General features: G+C 36.9%; 2 protein-coding genes across 3 annotated transcripts; both read left to right on the top strand.

Moving 5' to 3' along the window:
* Positions 1–481: 481 nt before the first annotated feature.
* On the top strand, positions 482–5,092 carry LOC107571415 (uncharacterized). The gene is made up of 8 exons (XM_016257742.1): positions 482–591; positions 690–787; positions 1,210–1,381; positions 3,326–3,417; positions 3,544–3,718; positions 3,824–3,930; positions 4,526–4,709; positions 4,793–5,092. Exons 1-8 carry the CDS (start codon positions 482–484, stop codon positions 4,953–4,955), a joined length of 1,101 nt encoding a protein of 366 aa, XP_016113228.1. The 3' UTR covers positions 4,956–5,092.
* A 554-nt stretch (positions 5,093–5,646) lies between these two features.
* Positions 5,647–21,097, top strand: LOC107570193 (CDP-diacylglycerol--serine O-phosphatidyltransferase-like). 2 transcript variants are annotated; one of them, XM_016256409.1, is made up of 7 exons: positions 5,647–5,989; positions 8,971–9,028; positions 15,368–15,515; positions 15,712–15,809; positions 20,220–20,363; positions 20,463–20,663; positions 20,879–21,097. In XM_016256409.1, exons 2-7 carry the CDS (start codon positions 9,004–9,006, stop codon positions 20,986–20,988), a joined length of 726 nt encoding a protein of 241 aa, XP_016111895.1. In that variant the 5' UTR covers positions 5,647–5,989; positions 8,971–9,003; the 3' UTR covers positions 20,989–21,097. The 2 variants fall into 2 exon arrangements, with proteins under 2 accessions (XP_016111895.1, XP_016111888.1); XM_016256402.1 differs by lacking the exons at positions 5,647–5,989; positions 8,971–9,028 and having other exon boundaries at positions 15,181–15,515.
* The last annotated feature ends 707 nt before the right edge of the window (positions 21,098–21,804 follow it).

Here is a 21,804-nt window from a genome sequence, read left to right as displayed (position 1 = left end):
CCACCAAACATGTTTGCATTACTTCTATGCACAGAATATCTGTTGCAGATCGCTTTCAGTTTAGCCCTTGCAACTCCAACCATTTCTGTACTTTAGTGAAAGTACTGAAATATGAAGTTTAGGAGAAGAAGAGAATGCATGCTAATTGCCCGTATACACATTTACATTCACAGAAATAATGTTAGAAGATGTACTCTTTTTCTGCAGATATGATCCAACACAGGGCTTTGCTTGTGTGAATCAACCACTATTTGGATGGTGGTGGTGGAGTTGGTGGTGTATGGACTACAAGGTTCGTTTCACATGTCCAAGGAGTTTTTGCCAATCAAGTATGTATATTAATTTGATTTACTTTATTACTGTATGTTATATGATTTGTTTTTTTGACACAACGATTTTCTCTGTGTGGTATTCATCAGAATGTGTAACAAGGTGGTTTGATTTTGACGACCCTACAAAAGGAGGTGATTTCGAACTCTTGATGGACCTTCACAATAAGTTCCCTGGAGAAATATGTCCTAATCCAATCGGAATACAGGCTCAGACCGTCTCTGGCCAGCCAGCATTTCAAACTGGAAATTACATTATACTGTGAGTCTATTAAGTTGTAACACTGAGTATGTCAAGAAACAAAAACTCTGTGTTCTTTTTTTTAATGATGTTCTTAAATTATTTTGTATTTTCTGAAGATCTATTTCAGCATCTGGGTTTTTTTGCAAACACGTAAAACCAGGATTTTGTGCTGATTATAAGGTGCGCTTCACCTGCCCAGATGAATGGTGTTCAAGTGAGTGACATTTGCACACAAAAACAGATCCAGCGTGTTACCAAATGACTAACAGTTTACAAATCATTAAATTGTCTAAATTGCTTGTTCACCTTCAATTATATAAATGTATATGTATATGTTAAAAGGTATATGATAAAAAATACAAAATATAAGTACCAAAAGAAAACATTGAAATAAGACCAAGAGTGTTATGCATAACCTGACTAGTTATGTACAAGATCATTAAATAGTGTGGAGATTTTATTCATCTTACATTTTAGAAAGCTTTGGGAAGGAAAAAAGATTTTGAAGAGTGTAACTGAAACAGATCATAAAACTAAAATAATTTGTGAAACTGTCTTAACCTAGATATTGGGTAATTCTTCTACAATAAAAATTGTGAATGAGAAGATTTTACCCAGTTGGTTTTCCTCTATTAGAATGTAGGACACCCTGGCTTGACCGAGATGACCCCAGTGGAGTAGGAGACTATGAGACGCTGTCCTTACTCCTGATAAAATACCCACTGCAGGTCTGCCCTAAGCCCATCGCCATAGAGGTCACAACCATTAGTGGGACCCCTGCACTGCCACCTGGAAACATTTTTGTAGGGTACGGTATCCAGTGTTGGGCAGTAACGCATTACTTAGTAACGCGTTACTGTAATTTGATTACTTTTTTAGTAACGGAGTAATTTAACGCGTTATAATTTTCAAAATAGTAATTAGAGTAGTTACAAGCCGAGGTCTGAATACGTTACTGCCGCGTTACATTGCTGACAGAATGCAGTGTTTTATAATCTGGAGATTGTAAAAAGGATGTAGCACACGCATCGTCGAGTCAAGTGCCAGTGGATTATAGACCTGCTCTCCTGCGACACAAGACGCAACGCAGAGCGGGACAAGACTTGATAGGCGAGTGCAGAGACTCGTGTGTGTGTGTGTGTGTGTGTGTGCGCGCGCGGGATACGGGAGAATAAAATGATTCATGGGACTCCCGCAAAATAGAACTATCTAAACATAAAATATCTAAAACAAATACATTGTTATTCATCTATTGCACAAAAGCTACACGAACTAATATAAAATATAAACGATTAACAGGTGCAAGCGTATGCAGAGTTTTTATTTAGGCTATAACACGTGTTTGCAGCGTTGAGCAATGCAGTGCCGACATTTGCGTGCTCACAAATCCTCTCATTATAAGACACGAATTGAAGACATTATGAAAGATTCATTATGCATATATTTATTGGGTTATTATTACAGAGATGTGTGAGATTGCGATGAACTGAGATGTCTTTTAGAGATTATAAATGCAGCGCTCTTTGCTGGCATTCTGCCAAACCATGCACGCAGCAGCCGCTTGCTTTAGTTAAAAATAACAGTGCTCTGTGAATGTTGATGCTTTAATAACAAACATTTATCAGGCGCGTGTATGCTGGGATTTCATAAATTTCATGGAGAAAAAAGTAACAGTAACTAGTAATGCAACTGATTACTAATTACTTTTGAAATAAAGTAATCAGAACAGTAACGCGATTACTTTTAAAAGGAGTAATCAGTAATTTGAGTAACTTGCCCAACACTGACGTTATCATATATTCTCCTTATAAATGTCTCCAATTAAAATAGACTATGCTGTTATTTCTTAATGCGATGTCAAATAGACATGAAAAGCTTAAAGGTGCAGTAGGAGATCTTGGAAAATGCTAACTTTAGCCTGATAGCTCTGAAAGCGAATGTCCCACCCTCCTGCAATTGCCGTCCAAAGCCACGCCCCCTAAACGCATAGACGCTCAGAGACCAGAATACCAGAGACAACATTACTACAATAGGCTACATCAGCCGTTGTCAATTCCAGCCCATGTTCCGAAGTGAAGTAAATCCCTGCTGAGGGAGTAGGGAGCAATGAACACAGTGTAGGGATCATATCGATCGGAACACAGTTCATGCCCGTAGCTCACTTCTAACGAGTTGGTTATCTGAATCGGGTGTGTTAACTAAGCGAGACATGCAAAATAAGTGCGCGAGGACTGGAATTAGGAACCGCTGGGCTACATCATGTGTCATTCACCGGCAAGAAAACTTTAAAAGTACTACAATACCAGGAAGGAAGGTCGGGTTGTTGATGTTTGTCTGCTATTCTCGCTCTGTCTGCACAGTGTGCGTGAATGCGCTGATGACGTTTCCTGTCTGAGCGAACAGGGTGCGCAGAGGTATACAGATACATACATTGACAGGCAGGTAGGAAAGCCAATTAAATTGCTCGGACCGAGCATTTTGATTGGACGAACATTTCTTGATCCTACGCCTTCCACAGAATATATAAATACAGATAAATACATTTAGACCACTTAACTTAATAATTGCTATCGGGATGTGAAGAGACTTTCAACCAGCATAACAAAAATGTTTTCTGAAGACAATCACCTATTGCACCTTTAATCATTGCTTGTTCTGGATCTTCAGGAACATCTTTGCAAAATATTTTGCATAAAACTGCTAATGAATTCCATTTTATAAATACAGTTAATATATTTGTTATTTTCTGTAGATATGACCCGTTACAGGGCTTTGAGTGTAAGAATGGGGCCTGTGAAGACTACATGGTCCGCTTCACATGTCCATTAAGTTTCTGCAACACAAGTATGTATCATAATTCTAAGTACTCAACTTCCCTGTGTAGTATGAATTTATTTTGTTAGTATTATACATTTTTTGGGTCATTTTTTTATTTTAATACTTTTTTTTTCTCTGTGCTGTATTAATCAGCGTGTGTAACCAGGTGGTTTAATTCAGACAGCCCTAAAACAAATGGAAGTGACTCTGAACTCTTGTCTGACCTTATCAGTATGTACCCTGGACAAATATGTTCTAATCCAATCGGAATAGAGGCTCAGACCGTCTCTGGTCAGGCAGCGTATACAACTGGAGACATCTTTCAAGTGTAAGTCTATCAAATCTATTACATTGCTTTACAGGGCACATGCTTCAGAAAGTATTTTGTAGAGAAACAAAAAATTAACTCTAATTTTTTTCTCTGTTTGTGAAGGTATAATCCAGTCTCTGGGTTTGCTTGTGTAAATGCAGGCCAGACAGGAGGAGGGGTTTGTGATGATTATGAAGTGCGATTCTCATGCCCAGAGACATTTTGCTCAAGTGAGTGACATTTACACAACAAATAATACTGCTGATGAACGAAAGTGGACTGAAGACAAAGCGATTCTAGTGAAATGCCAAATTAATTTATATAGAATTACAATAACATACCATTGTGTTAACATGTCATATATGACAAAATATATGACCAAAAATCAAATCAATTAATCGCTCACGGACTGGCTTTGACAGCACCAATGTGGCGGACCGCTTATGTATAGCAGCCCATAGAAACATTTGTGTATTCATATCTATGCTCCAAACAATGGTAAATGTGTCTGCATCTTACAAGGTACCTATAATAATGAGTGAGTGAACAAATGCATTAATAAATTAATTAAATAAATACTAACAAGGTTGGGTGTCTGTTGCTGAGAATCTAGCTGTAACATTTTAACACTTTTCACACTCTGCACTGTACACTGAATTATTGCCCTCCAAAGCAGGGTCTCATGACCCCAGGTAAAAAGCAAGTATCTAAATTTACAAGCATGAAACTTTTCTCTACCTAAGGTTAAAATTGCAGTTTTAAAAGCCCTATTGGGATATTCATAATATTTGATGTTATATGACGTTTACTTATGCCCTGCATTAGCTTGTAGGACATCTTGGTTTGACAGAGATGACCCTGATAATCCAGGAGATCGTGAGATCTGGAAAGACATTCAGACATCATCATATGTCTGTACATCACATGTCACATATCTGCCCATTGCTATTGAGGTGGTCACAACCGTTAGTGGGAGCCCTGCACTGCTGACTGGAAACCTTTTTCAAGTGTATGACTACAAATATTATAAACAAATAAATTAATTTCACATGTAATTTTCAGCCATAACAGCCATCTGCTCTTATTCTGCAGATTTGATCCACATGAGGGCTTTGAATGCGTGAATAATCAGCAGCAGGGTGGAGGGGTCTGTCAGGACTACAAGGTCCGCTACACATGTCCGAAAATTTTCTGCGAGATGGTAGTTCACACAAACCTCTCAACTGAGGTCCTAAACATTAATGGCAGAAATTAAGCTTTGGTGAAACTACGTTTTCAATTTAAGTTTAGATAGCCATGTTAGATTAATGAATTAAATGAAGAAGAAGAAAAAAACATTAAAGATTTGCATTATCCTTCCCTGTCTCAGCTTTTTTTGTTGTGAAATTCTTTGTAAGAACATTGGCAGAAACTGTTTATGGTGATCCCTGCATATCAGCAAACTTCTGCACATTTTACTTGTTAATTTGTAATGGCTAACATTTAAATATATATTGTCAACCATGCTGCTATTTCCTCAAAAAATATAGCTTTATAAGCATGAAAGTTATTAGCTAATTCATGACATCTACTAACAAAAAAGACACTTTAAATTAATTCAATAACATATTGTGATTAGGCAAGTTCATAGGTCTTAAACATAATGAAACCATTTTTTACAGTGACAGCATTTAACCCACACATACTGTGCAGTTACCACAGTATAACTTTAACTTATTTTATTGTCAGGATATAGTACAGCATACAGTGATAATAATTAAAAATATGAATAAAGATATATATAATAATAAAACTTACTAAATGTAAATGTGAATTTGACACGCACACACTCACACACACACACACTTGGGAATCAGTGTCCAACTTTTTTCCAACTCCTCTGTTCTGCACCCTCCTATTCTCGCCGATGGACAAGGCTAGAGACAGATGATGCTGAACAGCCCCATCGGTCGTGGTTTTTTGTTTTGTTTTGCTTTTTAAAATTGTGATGTGCTTAGAGAAAGAACTAGAACTGGTCGACGTCATTTCCGGAGGAATATTCCAGTGAATCCTGCTATGCCTTTAAAAAGAGACGCGCTGAAAATACGTTGAAAAGCGTTGTCTGTGAAAGACAGGTGCAGTCTGTAAAATAAATGGCATCTTTGTCCTTTTAAGGTCATAACTGTTTTTTCGGGGACCCAAATTCACAAAATGTAAATTATAAATACTGTGGCGTCGAAGCTGACCACCAAAAGCCTTTATTTGTCTGCGTTACTTTTGAGTCGCGTCGTTCTGTGCTTGACCTTGAAGGTAAGTTTGTTCTCAGAGCGTGACATACCAAGTTTTAAAACAAGTCATTTTGATGGGACTATATGATGGACTTTATATTCTTATTCATATACGCAACGTAAACTATTGTTATATTGAAAGGCTCTTGCTCAGTATCCTTAATTTAACGACTTCATTGAAGAATACTTGATATTTTAAGGGGCGCAATACGAACCACTGTATATTCATTCAGTGTTTCTATAATAAAGCGCAGAAAACATTCAGATGCGTCTTTTTAATGCTTTTCGATAGCTGAGCGCAGAAACCACAACCTGCAACTTGATATACATGAGTCAGGACAGTCTCATCAGGCTGACTAATGTTGAGTGCACAGTTGTTTATACTGTAAACTAATGAAACTGAGTTTACGCAGACATTAGGCATACGCAGCCTGTTCAACTGCATTGAATGGCGGAAGATATCATTGTTTGTTTTTTGGTCATAAAATGCCAGTTTCACCATACATACGGGCTACTTAATCTTAATAATAACGCATCAATCAGTGTATTGGCAGGTGTAGTTATAACAACTTGTGAGAAAACCAGTTTTTCCTCTTAAGTGCGACAGTGTATAACTTGTGTATAACAGTGACCAGACTGTGAAAAAAACAGCGCCAGAAGTGCCGAATGTAAGCCAGACTCGGCCCACTTACTTGTGTAATAGACATGTGGTCCTGAGGCAGGAGTCAACGTGAATGGATCTCATCGAGCCTTCATATATCACTGTAGTATTATAAGAAGAGTTTTTGTCTTTAATTCATTTGATAGTCTGTTACTGATTAAACAGAGCTCTATAATTAGCCTTTATAAAAAAAATTGTTAAACGGTGCGGGAAGGTCTTGAGGAACTCTTGACTGAAAACAACAAGGCTACTAATGTGATTAAAAACGGTGATGGTAATAATGAACGTCCTAAAATGTGATTGTATGATAATTAATAGATGTAAAAGTTAATTGAAGTAATCCAGCTTTAAGACCGGAGACCACAGGTGAATAAGGTACATTTTTAACTAATAGATATCACCTCATTTTCCTCCTTGATTGATCACAGTACATTAAGACAATTATTTATTTATTTATTGTAAAATTTTATGTTTAGATGCAAATAGGGCATCATCAAGTTTCAAATTCTTGTTTCATTTTGCTGACATATTAAATCAGGAAATACTATAAACTGCCAGGGGGAAAAAGGTCATAATGTTTTTCTGACCTGGAAAGTTTGGTGTATGGAAGTGCTACTGAAGTGGATATTTCTTGCTCAATGCATCACAAAGAAAAGAATTGTCAGAAAATGGCCTTTAAAGATAGCCTATGTGTTGTAATTGAAATCTACTGATGCAAATAGATAAAGTGTAATGGAGTAAAAACACTTGAATGTGTATTTTGGATATTTTCTTTCCACTAATCTGAAGGAAAAATGAAAGCAAAATAGTCCCGGTCCATTTCAAAATGAAAAACAATGGTTGTCGTGTTTTGCCTTGTTTTAAATGGGTCATATGATGTTGCTAAAAAGAACATTATTTTGTGTATTTGGTGTAATGAAATGTGTTTATGCGGTTTAAGGTTCAAAAAACACATTATTTTCCACATACTGTACATTATTGTTTCTCCTCTATGCCCCGCCTTTCTGAAATGCGTACATTTTTACAAAGCTCTTCGGTCTGAAAAGCGAGGTGTGCTGTGATTGGCCAGCTATCCAGTGCGTTGTGATTGGCCGAATACCTCAAGCGTGTGACGGAAATGTTACGCACCTTACCATACTGTAATGCAATGTCCCGGCAGGAGTGACGAGACAAAAACATTAAAACGAGGCATTTGTTGCATCCAGTGGGGACATAATTACGGATTATAATGATTTATACTGTCTTTTTACGCGTTGCGTTGCATTTGCGCCGCGTAAACATAAAACCATGTCTGCATTTGTGATCAGAGAAATGACAAACAACAAGCGCTACTCTACGCTACTCAAAACTCGCGTTTGAATCGTCAATGGCAAATCCATTAAATTAAAACGTACTTACAGTCTGTGAGTCAGAACAGCTGGCATTGTAGTCTACTCTCCCAGGATCAGGAAACAGTCCTCCATAAAATGCGCTGGACACATCTGAATATTTTGGTTGAACTGTTCTGGAACAGTGTTGTAAATACAAATTAACCACTGATTTCTAGTCGTGTCCTCTTTTGGAAGACCAAACAAAGTAGTTTCGCTTTCACAACGAAACACACAGCGGGCTAGAGTGAGTGGCGGCCGGCGGGCTTGCGGCAACCACATGTGATGACCCCGGGTTAGATTCCGCTTCGTCCACGGTGAAAGCTGATCCAGCGATCCACCGCGCGAAGTTGATGTATTCCCTCAGCGACCTGCATGGATCAGCTCCAGGCATGACGAAGCGGATATTGTCCTCTTTTGGAAGACCAAACAAAGTAGTTTCGCTTTCACAACGAAACACACAGCGTCTCGACATGGCGGCAGCAACAATACTACAGCGAGAATAAAAGCTATGCCTTCTTTCTTTGCGTGAACATTTGGGCAGTGTTATGCAAATCTTCCCACATCATGACGTAGACGTGTGGGGGCATGTTAGAACGAGCTGTTTTAGTTAGGCGTGGTTGACTCTTAAAGAATATCTCTTTGGATTTGAGACTTTAGTCTTTGCAACTTTACAGATCTTCTTTATGCACCAAGAGCTTGTAACACTTCAAAGAGAAAGGAAAAATTGAAATCGCATCATATGACCCCTTTAAGGTGGGTCTTTAAGATTAGGCTGTACAATTTGGCAAACAAATTTTTTTTTTGAAAACAAAAAAGCACCATGGCATTACAGTGGTGTGCCTTTGTGGGCTGGTTAGCTTGTGAGGCAGGACTTGAAAGCACAGATTACACCCTGTTTTTTGCTGTACATGATATTATGTTGTTCATATCGTCATTCGGTAAAGCTGACTTTCTTATTTGATTTTGTTTCAGTACTGTTTGACGTGGAGAGATCTGTTGACCATCATGATCCTCCTGACTCCAACATCTGGTAAGTAGATTAATACTGTATGCAAACAGTGGCACATGCCATTTCTGCTTTCTACAGCAAAGAAAATGGCTGTTTATGTTTAGGATTCTTTTAATAATGAGTGACACTAACTGTGTTCTTGCAGTCAATAATCTTGGCAAGGTTTGGGATGGTTGGCACAAGATTGAAACTATGTGAAGTTGTAGAAAAAACAAAAGTGTGGACTTCCTCATATGTGGAGGACAGAGCTACAGCTTTAGAGGCTTGGTTGCACTTTAACGCAAGTGTTAAACTTTAACTTAAGTGTATTGAGCTGGATTTAAGCCCATTTTTGACCATGTATCCATCCCCAAATAAACAATTAAAAGGTTGATGAAACACATTTACATGCAAACTAATGACAAAGCAGTTTTAATAGATAAACGAATAGTTGTTTCTTAGCAGTTGGCTCTTATATCTATTAACTGGAAAATATGGGCCATGATTTTTATGACTATGGTGGTGTTTTTGTCCCATAGTTGCTTAGACTAGCTTCCAAATAAGTTTTTGTTTTTTACTGTTTCCTGGTTATACTGAGGTTCAGTTACACAACTTGAGTGATGTGTTCTAGAAACAGATAAATGTTAATCCTGTCAATCCTGGCTTCTTTCACACGGAGCGAAGGAACTAGACATGCACAAAGACCTGTGGTAATGGCTACTAGGGGTCTTTAGGCAAAATATAGTTGTAATGCTCTTTTGATGTTCCTGTTAGTTGTTAAGATTACAACCTCACAACAAAAAGGAAGTCCTTCTCTTTCATCACCTCATGCTTCATTATACTTTGGACTAAGTTCTAGTTCTTTCTCTAGGTAATATGTAATTTGAGGTTTACTACTAGGGTCTGTAAACAGGAAGTTCCATATATTCATATTGTGATTGTTAAACCATTTGACAGTGGCACAAGCAAACACAGTGCATAACCAGTGATTCTGAATTTCTAGTGCCATGGCATTGCATTTGTAGAAATCTAATGCCATTAGTTTCATAGCTTACTGCAATACTGTCATGCCACATTTCATCTGTTAGTTCTGATAGTCCAATACTGGAGTATTTTGCATCATTTTGTGCGACACATTTTATTTTGTGAAACTTGGATAATTTTTTTTCCAAACAGAATAGGCTATCCTGACTTTAATTAAAAGCCTTTTTGGATATACATGTACTGTAAAAATGAAAGGTTACTTCAGACACTATTAGTTGAACTATAATAGGTCTATACACTACTGTTTAAAAGTTTGGGGTCGGTGAGTTTCTTATGCTCACCAATGCTGCATTTATTTAATCAAAAATACAGTAAAAAGTAATAATTTGAAATAATATTGCATTTGAAAATAACTTATGTTTTAATAAAAGTTTTCAGCAGCCACATTACTTTGGTTTTCATTACTCCAGTCTTCAGTGTCACATGATCCTTCATAAATCATTCTTATATGGCTCTTCAAGAAATATTTATTACTATTATCGATGTTGAAAACAGTTGTGCTGCTTAATATCTTTTACATTTTTTTAAGGATTCTCTGATGAATAGAAAGTTCAAAATATAAGCATTTATTTGAAAGAAATATTTGTTACATTATAAATGTCTTTACTGTCAATAGATCAATTTAATGGATCCCTGCTGAATAAAAATATTAATTTCTTTAAAAAAAATTCTACTGACCTCAGATGTTTGAATGGTAGTGTATGCTTTAATTTTGTTTCCCTACCAATATAGTCCATATTAGGTTTCTTGGTTTAAGCAGCTTTATTCATTTAAGATTTTCAACTAATATCACACATGCTTTAATAAACCTTACAGACTTCATAGAAAACATTTGACATGCGAAGTTATTGCCTCAAAGTACAAAGAACGTTAAGCTCTATGGTGAATTCTGTATGTTGGCATGTGCTGTCTCATTGACTGTTTTCTTTCAGATGAAGAGTCGCTTGAAATCAGCTGGCTTTGGAATCACATCAAGTTCAGGTTACAAACACAGTAGTAGGAATCCCTTCCTTAAAGATGGAGTGTGTAATTTTTATACTTTAGAATACTCCCAGTTTCTTATGCCTAGACAGCTATAAGTAAAACATTCACTGGTTGATTCCCCTAAAAGTGTAAACAAACACTCTGGTTTTATGGCGCTATCAAAACATCGCTCTGTTGGTTTGAGCAGCTTGACATAGCAACATTGGCTCAATGAATGGTGTAGGTTTGGGGCAGAGCTATCTGTTTTGCTGACCAGTGGCAAACGGGGAGGGTTTGATCGCTAATGACACTAATTACACACTTCACCTTTAAACCTTTTTGATGTCTTTGTAAATGTTAGGCAAGTTTTTTTTTATGTATTACTGAGCTCAAAAGATTTACACTTAATGACACATGAGCATGTGTTCTTGCATGCTTCTCTCACCTAGAAAAGCAGCACATGCCAAAGAATGAAAGTTGACCTGCAAAGAAAATGGCAGGGATTGTCATGCATAGACATTTTTTTTTCTTTTGTCATAGTACATTATATGGACAAAAGTATTGGGACACACCTCTTAATTATTTAATTCAGGTGTTTCAGTCAGACCCATTGCCACAAGAGTATAAAATCAAGCACTTAGCCATGCAGTCTGCATTTAGAAACCTTGAAATTTAGAAAATTTTTAGAAAATGAGTCGTTCTGAAGAGCTCAGTGAATTCAAGTTGGTACTGTAATACAGGATGCCATTTTTGCCAATATATCAGTTCATTAAATTTTATCCCTGCTAGATACCCCACGATCAACTTTAAGTGGTATTATTGGAAAGTGATAGAGTTTAGGAACAATAGCAACTCGAAGCAGTATACTATATAAAGTCAAAACAGGTTCACTGAGTGCTGAGGAGCATAGTGAGCTAAAGTCGCCAAACACTCTGAATGAATCCATAGCTAAAGAGATCCAAACTTCCACTGGTGTTAATATCACCACAAAAAGTGTGCAGTGGGAACTTTATGGAATGGGTTTCCATGCATGAGCAACTGCACGCAAGCATCACATCACCAAATACAATGCCAAGCGTCAAATGGAGTGGCGTGAAGAATCATGGAGTGAAGTTTTGTGGAGTGAAGAATCATGCTTCTCTGTTTGGCAGTCTGATGGGTGAGAGTTTGGGTTTGGAGGATGCCAGGAGAATGTAACCTGCCTGACTGCATTTTGCCAACTGTAAAGTTTGGTGGAGGAGGGAAAATGGTATGGGACTGTACCCCAGTGCACAAATCAAGGTCCATAAAGAGATTATTAAATGAGTTTGGTGTGGAAGAATTTGACTGGCCTGCTCAAAGCCCTGACCCCAACACCACTGAACAACTTTAGGATGAACTGGAAGATTGTGAGCTAGGTCTTTTTATCCAACATTGGTGTCTGACCTCACAAATGCTCTACTGGATGAATGGGCAAGAATTCCCACAGAAACACTCCAAGATTTTATGGAAATCCTTCCTAGAAGAGTGAAAGCCATTATAGCTGCAAAGGGGGAGCAACTCCATATTAATGTCTCTGTATTTGGATGTATGTATTTATGGCAGGTGTCCCAATACTTTTGTCCATAAAGTGTATCTGCTAATGGGAGATTTGATTATCTACTAATATCCCAATAAAGACCATTCAAATTCTTACTGAATAGTAAATAAAATGTGACACATGATTGTTAATTTCTCTAGCAAAACACACATTCAACTACTTGAGATGTTCATTTAGATTTTATGCCCACTGATTTTCTCCAACACAAAGACCTCTTTGTGTGACTTCATTGAAAATCACTGCAGTGTTCCAGTGGCAAAACAGTCTTGGTCACACATAAAGAAAAGCACTTGAATTTTAGCAAGTCTTTTTTGCTTATTTACCTGTTTTGAGAACATTTTCTGTTAATATTCTTTTAATTTGTTCATCTTTTCATATTCTTTTTCATTTCCACATGTGGCAGCGCATTGTGAATCTGAATGTACACATTTAGCTATTATCCGTATAGTATAGCATTCTCAATAGCTCTTCTAGGTGAAACTGCAGTAACAGTGCTTGGATACAGTAAAAACTGGCCATTTGGATAGTTGATTAATGAATGATTTATGAGAATGCTGCTTCGGGATATGAATCCATAGCAGTGCACTGCATGATTGCCAGTTGTTGTGGGTGTAAGTAAGTGTAACCTCTTGCACAAAGACAGACATCTCATTGTAAAAATGGTGATGTCAGCCGTTTTTAATAACCCCTCAATCAAATGTTTGTCAAAGCAGAACCAAATTCTCGTAGTACAAGGTATTGATGTTTTAACCATCACTAGGGTTTCCTGGGTGTCTTTTAGGCCTTGTTCACACTGGCAGCCCAAATGTGTGTGTGTTTTTTTAAAGCCCAAATGCCATGATGTATATAAGCCTCCTTACAGATAGTTTGCTGCATCTGGTTGGGAAAATGACAGTGATTTAATTAAATTTGTTTCTTGGACAGTCTTTCTTAAATACATTGGATCTGAACAACAATTGTCTGCAGTTTGAACATAAGGTGTTTCTATAGCTTTTGTTTGTCAGATTAGAGGGCTGATGGTTTTAGATCAATGTGATTTTTGAATTGTAAATTAGTTATAACTTCAGTAATGTTCTCTCCCAAAACATCCTTATAATTCCTGTTAGAAAATGTGTCATTTGATGTGGTAATAGTGCCTTGTGGTTTTGGTGTACAGAGGGATTGTAATCACATTGTTTTGATCATATCTAATAAGTGAGCAAGAGTTTCATTCTGTTGGTAAGTGTATGTCTTTTTACCTCAGCATGTCTTTTTATATTTAATTAGCCTTTGAATGTCGTAATTACTGTCTAGTTGAAATTACATGTTGTTCAGTGCTTGTTTTTTTCATTTAAAAAATGTTTTTAATTGCTACAATTATGTTTTTTTTACCCTTTTTTCAAAATTACACTTTGTACAATATATATATATATATAACATCTTATGGAGGAGTTAACTTTCTGGTGAGAGCATAGCATCCATAAAGAATATCTCTGCTTATCTTGACATAGTTTTAAGTATAGTTTTATTAATGTAATATTTTTGTGCAAAGGCATCGGATAGAGTCCTGCATGTTAAAGGATCAGGTCCAGAATAAAAAATTCCTTATAATTTACTCATCCCAATATCATCCAAGATGTTCATGTCTTTCTTTCTTCAGTCGAAAATAAACTAAGGTTTTTGAGGAAAACATTCCTGGATTTTTTTCAATATAGTGGACTTCAATGGTGACCAATGGGTTGAAGGTCCAAATTACAGTTTCATTGCAGCTTCAAAGGGCTCTACACGATCCCAGCTGAGGAATAAAGCTCTTATCTAGCGAAACAATCTGTCCTTTTCTTAAAAATAAAAATGTATATACTTCGGTCATTTTCTAAAAAAAAAACATTTATATACTTTTTAACTTGGAAAGGTCATGCGTGACATCGGCAGAAGTGCAGACACAGTGTTTACAAACGAACGTGCAAAGAAAGTCAGACACACTTTACAAAAAGGGAACATTGATGTCGGATGATTTTGAAGTTTGAGGAGAAAATTAGATGTTTTTCGCCCTGCCCTACCTTTTTGAACCAAAGTGTACAGATGAAGAACTAACTGCACATGACTTTTTCATTGTGATTACATAATGCGTGAAGACGTGCATGCACATCACAGATCTAGTGCAAAATGAGCATTTGTGGTTAAAAAGTATATACATTTTTCTTTTTAAGAAAATATTGTTTCGCTAGATAAGAGCCTTATTCCTCATTGGGATCATGTAGAGCCCTTTGAAGTTGCAAAGAAACTGCAATTTGGACCTTCAAACTGTTGGCCACCGCTGAAGTCCACTATATGGACTATAATCCTGGAATATTTTCCTCAAAAACCTTAATTTCATTTCGACTGAAGAAAGAAAGACATGAACATTCTGGATGATATGGGGGTGAGTAAATGATCAGGAAATTTTTATTCTGGAAGTGGACTGATACTTTAAAGAGAATCATAGATTTTAAAAAAAATTCTGAAAAACATGGCTTTAACACTTTCTGCAATAAGTGAGAGAGTCATTGGTGGTTATTTATTTAATATGTTAATATTACTATGTTAATAAGTTGTAGAGAGATTGAGTGAATAATTACAAACATCACATGTTTAGACTATAGAGGAATTTGCACTTTAGAGTTAATTAACAGATATTTTAAAGTTTCACTAGTTGACTTCAGTGGAACGCAGTCAGTTCATACTCCCTTAATATATTTTTATGTAACTGAGAACTCTCCAAACCATGCACTGATAAATGGAGCTGTTGTGTAATTACTCATGTTTCTTTTTGGTAGCCTTTTTCCAGGACGCTAACAAACTGCTCCTGAACGAACGAGCTAACTGGGTGCATCTAAAGGAGTTTGCCCGTAAAAATGCTGCCAACGCTCTTTCTGTTGCCAACATGCTCATGGGCATGGCCTCAATCCTCTGCAGTCTCAATGGGTATGCATTCATGCTTTTGATTTTGCAGAGAAAACCAAATGCATACAAAAATATGACAATTAAAATTCAAAAAGTGATTGTTGTGTTAGAAAGTAGAAAGAAGGAATTTCAAACAACAGCTAAAAAAGTTTGTTTTGTTTAACTTTCTCACTGTTTTGTACTTTCTTTATGGCCCTGCCACCATTGTTATTCTCAGCCATCATCATGCCTCGTGCTGGCTGGTTCTGATTGGTTACCTGCTGGATTTGGCAGATGGAGCTGTTGCTAGGCAACTAAATGCGTGTTCTGCACTGGGTGAGTAGTGTTAAGTGCCCTTCAATACAAGTGAGTGGGGCCAGGGGTGAGTCTTGTTGCTTTAGACATCTTTAGATGCTTTCATCTACAGTCCCCTTATGGAGCACCACTTATAAATAAAATGAAGGGAAGGAATAAATGATCAGTAATCCTTAATGATCCATTGGATTAAAAACCCAAATGTAAACATGTAAAAAAAAAAAAAGGCAGTTGGCAAATTGTTTGGAAAAGCAATTAGCATTTAAATGTTTTTTTTTAAAATTATTATTATAGTTTTAACTACATTTTGAAACATTAAATATATCAATGAATATTAATTTATTGTTTTAAAATATGCAATAAATGAGAGTCATATAGTTATTATTACCACCAAATACAGTGTGTTTTACCAGGAATACGGTGTTACAACACCAACCTACAAGGTAAACACAGATTAAACAGGATTAAATAAAATACTAAAAATGTAAATAAAAACTACAAAGAATTAAATTTATGTAAGAATCAAATAAGAACTAGAATAAGGGCCGATAATATTACACAGATACACAGGACTACAAAAAACTGCATATGTGCAAATAAGCGAAAAAAGCATAGTATAGAACAAAGCACGGTGAGGACAATGCAGCGTTTTAAAAGTCAACTATGTCTGTTAGGTTTTAAGGTCACACTTTATATTAGGTGGCCTTAACTACTATGTACTTGCATCAAAAAATAAGTACAATGTACTTATTGTGTTCATATTGCATTGCAAAACACTTTTGGTGCTATTGAGGTGGGATACGGGTAAGGTTAGGGACAGGTTTGGTGGTATGGGCAGGTTTAAGGGTGGGTTAAAGTCGGTTCAGTCTGAATAAGCTCTTTTGCACTACAAATCATTTTTTTTGCACTACAATCACTATATCTGCACTGTTGTTTACTTTACTGGTTTGCACTCTATCTTCCATATGCCTTGTGCTTTATATATATATTTTTACATTTTACATTTTATTTGTATATTTGTATAGTTGTATTTTGTATTTAATCTGTATTTATGTTATCTGTATGCACCCAAGGGTCTGAGAGTAACGCAATTTCAATTCTCTGTGTGTATGTACTGTACATGTGGAAGAATTGACAATAAAGCAGACTTGACTTGACTTGAAGGTGTAAGGGATGGGTCAACAGTGTAATTATAAATGTAATTACAGAAATTATTTTCAGATATAATTACATATAGGTATTTTTAAAAATATAAGTACAATTTAAAAACATGTATGTACACAATAAGTGCATTGTACCAAATAATTAATTTAAATGTAAGTACATAGTAGTTAAGGCCACCTAATATAAAGTGGGACCGGTTTTAAACATGACTGTTAATTTGTCCATTCAAAAAGCAAGAAGTTTGTTTTGCGGCGATAGCCTAGTGGGCAGCGCACTGACATATAATGCTGCTGCTTTACGGGCATCCCGAGTTTGAATTCCGGCTCGAGGACTTTTCACAATCCCACCCTTCTCTCTCTCTCCAGCTTTGCTTCCTGTTTACTCTACACTGTCCTATCGTAATAAAGGCAAAACGCCAAAAATAAATTTAAAAAAAAGATGAAAGTTTGAATTATTACATTGATCATTTATTCCTAAATTTTTTATACCACTGCTATGGTACATTTCTGCTAAATTAAATAAAAATGATTAATAAATAAATCTATAGGTTTTTTTCTTAGTGTAATATTTAAAATGAAGTCAGTGAAATATGCATTCATTTATTACTTTTGAGTTTTTGTAACAAACAAACAAAAAAAGTAGGCTTTCTCTTACAAACCACACAACCTTGCCAGCTCTGTAGTGGAAAACCAGTGGCTTGTGTGCAGGTGGTCACGTCCACTCAGCTGCCTGAAATAGCTTTGCGGTGCCCTCACAGTGCTAAGTCACCTGTACTCTTGAGCTGCATACTGTTGCCTGTTGTTCTGCATGATCTCACTGATGGGTGTTTTGCTTCCCTGTTTTGTCAATTGAACAGTTTGTTTGTGATGAAGCAGCCTAATTCAGTGGGATTATGTTCTGATTGTCTGTTAAATCCTGATGCTTTGGACCCCCAGCATATCTGACATTGCTCAAATTTTTGACCACGAGATTGAAATTCCTGGCCGTTTGTTTGGACATACTCAAATATCCCAACCTGATGAAAACACTGCAACCTCACTAGCGATAAAGCGAGTCCTGAATGTTGTTTGTAGATTATGATAAACTCTTTTGGAGTAGCATGAAGATTTCCCATGGTTCATTTTCATTTTTGAGTGAACTTGTCTCGATCTGGCAAGGATGAGGTGAGGCAAGGATCTAAATGCAGCAGATTATTTAATAAACAATAAGGCAGAACCACACAACAGCTATACAATAGAATATACAGACAATGACCAACAAACCAAGACTGAACCACAGGGGTATAAACAAAGCCACTAGAAGGCAAGCCTGCAAACATTAAGGCTTGTTCACACCGGGACGAATATCGCACGCGATTATTGCCAACGTTTAACGCCTTGTGACTAAACAAAGGGCGCCAATGTGAGTGTGCACACTGACGCGCAAAATGCGAGGCGTAAAAGCGTCATTTTTTAAAAAAACGCCTCGGACTCGTTTTTTTTGGTTAGACGTGCCGCTTAAAAACTGGCCGACCAATGAGATTGGCGCTTTTGTTCACATGCCTGGAGCTGCCGAAGTTACAGTAAAACACGACTTGGTGGCGCTCAAGCACAAAACGGTCTTGCCGAGCACACATTGATACCTAACGACAAAGAGGAAGTAAGTAGACCAAGAAGATGCATCGAGTCAAGATGAATGTAGAGCTGCTGGTCTCATTGGTGTCTGAACACGAAGGGCTTTATTACAAATGGGACAGTGACTACAAAAATCTCGATAAGATGGAGTTGTTATGGAGAGGAATTGCAGATCAAATAGGATTCGATGTGTACTGGGGTATTTCTGTTTTTCATTAAGCGCCATCTAATGTCAGGGAGTGAATTTGCACGTTCACTCGGCTCATCGCCTCCAAAAATCGCTTGGGTATGAACACAAAAGACGCGCCGAAAAACATCGGTGATAAGCACGCGCGATAATCGTCCCGGTGTGTACGAGGATTTAGCCAAAAAAGCGTAACGGCTAATGGTAATGGAAAGGAGACCAGAGGCCGTTTTATTTGAATGGATGTCAATGGAGGAATAGTCTATGCCTCAAACATCATGCCCACGGATCGCTGGCTGAACGTCTGATGCATACGGCACTTAGCTGGAAACACTTCAGGAGTTTCGAAGTCATCATCGGATTGGTTAGATTATACAGGATTACTGGGTGACGTGTGTGTCGCGTTTTTTAGTGTTCCGCCTGGAAACAAAAATGCCGTGGTGCCAAACCCCCTCACGAAAGATGAAAGCCGTTGTGAGATTTAAAGTACACTGCATAGAATCTTTAAAATATGTCAGAGAGTTTTACACACCGGTCTGTTATTGTGGCGACATTTCCATGCCCCTAAACATGACGCGGCACAAAACGAAACGTGATTGGTTGCTTTGCCTGTCAGTCATATGGCCTCTTGGGCTACATGAGACTAATGGAGGAAAGGCTTCACTACACTGAATAAACAGCTTTTTAGAGGAAACAGTTCATCATTTAATGAATCGACAGCCTATCGGCTAATCTTCAACATGTTTTACACTAAGCAATACTTTTGGATTGAACCCATTTTAGAGTTTACACTGAAAAAAATGCGATTTTATTAGAGAAGTCACTGACTTTTTGCAACAGGTGGGATTCAGCTTACAGCACTTCTCATTCATTCCTATGCTATCCATAAACAGTGATTGAGTGTCACAACTCATTGTTTTGTGATCGGTTATTAAGCTGCACATGATCCAAGTAAGCCGTTACGCTTTCTCCAATAGCAAGTAATACAGACCCTCTCATCTCCCAATAGTATGATAATCTCTGGTATAAATACACGGGGCTAATGAGGAACAGGTGAGGCTAATTAATTACCATAAAACAAATGAGGGTGACTATGGAGGCAGGAAGACAGAGCACAGGAACACTTCCAAATAAGAGTCAGTAAACAGGACAGTGGAATATATAATAATTTATAATTAATAATAATTTATGCATTTAGCAGACGCTTTTATCCAAAGCGACTTACAGTGCATTCAGGCTATACATTTTTTACCAGTATGTGTGTTCCCTGGGAATCGAACCCACAACCTTTTTTTGACCTTTTGTGCTGCCAACGCAATGCTCTACCACTGAGTCTCCGTTTCTAGCTGGCATCCTTGGCAGCTGCTTTAAGTCTTGCTGTTTTTTTCCAGTGTCTTGCGCCATGAATGTTGTTTTTAAGACAGTGTCAGTGTCAACAGTGTATTGCAGTGTACTTTTTTTGTACTGCAGGTGCAAAGTTGGATGATTTTGCCGATTTCACAACATTTGGAATAGCAACATCTCTCATTTTAAGGACACCCAGTCTTTTGGATAACATCCTGTGCATGTTGTATGTGCTGTCTGTCTATACTCGTCTCTGCTTCTTCTCTAGTGGTGAGGAACTTACACCAAAATTGTTTTCAACACACATATACATACACGTGTGTATATATATATATATATAGTTAGAAGTGTGTCTGCTGTTTTCTGCAGGAATCCCATTCATGTACCGTGGCCTACCATGCATCTACTCCTCTGCCATCCTGGTGTGTGTTTCTCTGCTGACTGGAGGAAATATGGCAGTACTGAGAATCCTAGCAGTGGCCATGATTCTCTTCATGGTCAGTCAGAACTTCTACCCACATGACAGAGTACTGGAGTCTCAGGCCTGGAAGAAGGTGGTCTACATCGGAGGTAAAGCCAGACACAACACTATAAAGTACAGCATGAAAAACAGATATTCATTTTCAGATTTGCTAAAGATTGCATTTTAGTAGTGTGAGGTATTGGTGCTTTTAAAGATTAAGCGTGTGTTAAATGTAAAAATAGGGAAATTAGCATGTACAGTGAAATATTTACAATTATTTACTGAATAACTACTTTCAACTTTTTTCCCTCTCTTTTTCTAGGAGTTGCCATGGTGTTTTGCTCCTCCTTCCCTCCAGCGTGCGTTTACTACTTGTTATGGTCAATTTCCTACATATTGTTTCCAACAACCCTGTGGAGCAGCAAAGTGTAAAGGGGTAATGGCCTATAAGGCTTCTCCTTCCTGCAAATGAAAATCAAACCAATTTAGAAACTCGGAAAACAATTTTTGGTAACACTTTCTATGAAGCCCATATTTATAATACATTATAAGGGTATTCTTAAGGCATTATAATGAATGCATAATGCATTATAAAAACCCTTATAATATGTTATATCATCTTATGAATATTCATAAGAACAGTTTTAATGTTTTATAATATTTACTTATTTGTGGTTATAGCTTTTAAGAGTACACTCTTAAAAATAAAGGTTCTTCACGATGCCATAGAAGAACCTTTTTGTCTAAATGGTTCCATAAAGAACCTTTAACATCTGAAGAACCTTTCTGTTTCACAAAAGGTTCTTTGTGGCGAAATAAGGTTCTTCAAATTACAAAAAGGTAAGAAAGAGATGGTTCTTTAAAGAACCTTTGACTGAATGGTTCTTTGTGGAACCCAAAATGGTTCTTCTATGGCATCGCTTGAAGAACCTTTTGAATCACCTTTATTTTTAAGAGTGTATGATGATTTATAACACATTGAACATGTTGCATCCACTTAAGTTACAATGGATTATATTTCTCATATTTATAATGTATTATAAGTCTCATATCTTGCCATCTTTCTTATGCTAATTTACTTTAAGCCATCAAAGACCACTTATAATCTATAAGTATAGTAATAATAATAATAATAATAATAATATTTTTTTCTCAAACAGCCATAAGATCAGATGAATGTGTAATAAGTAATATTTGCTTTGAACTATTTTTAATGTAATATCAGTTTGATTATTTTGACGGTTCCCC

The sequence above is a fragment of the Sinocyclocheilus grahami genome, unplaced genomic scaffold (genome assembly GCF_001515645.1).
Source record: "Sinocyclocheilus grahami isolate Dianchi unplaced genomic scaffold, SAMN03320097.WGS_v1.1 scaffold29.1, whole genome shotgun sequence".
NCBI lineage: Eukaryota > Metazoa > Chordata > Actinopteri > Cypriniformes > Cyprinidae > Sinocyclocheilus > Sinocyclocheilus grahami.
The sequence above is the reverse complement of the archived record's forward strand: the minus strand, read 5'-3'. Positions and strand labels throughout refer to the sequence as shown.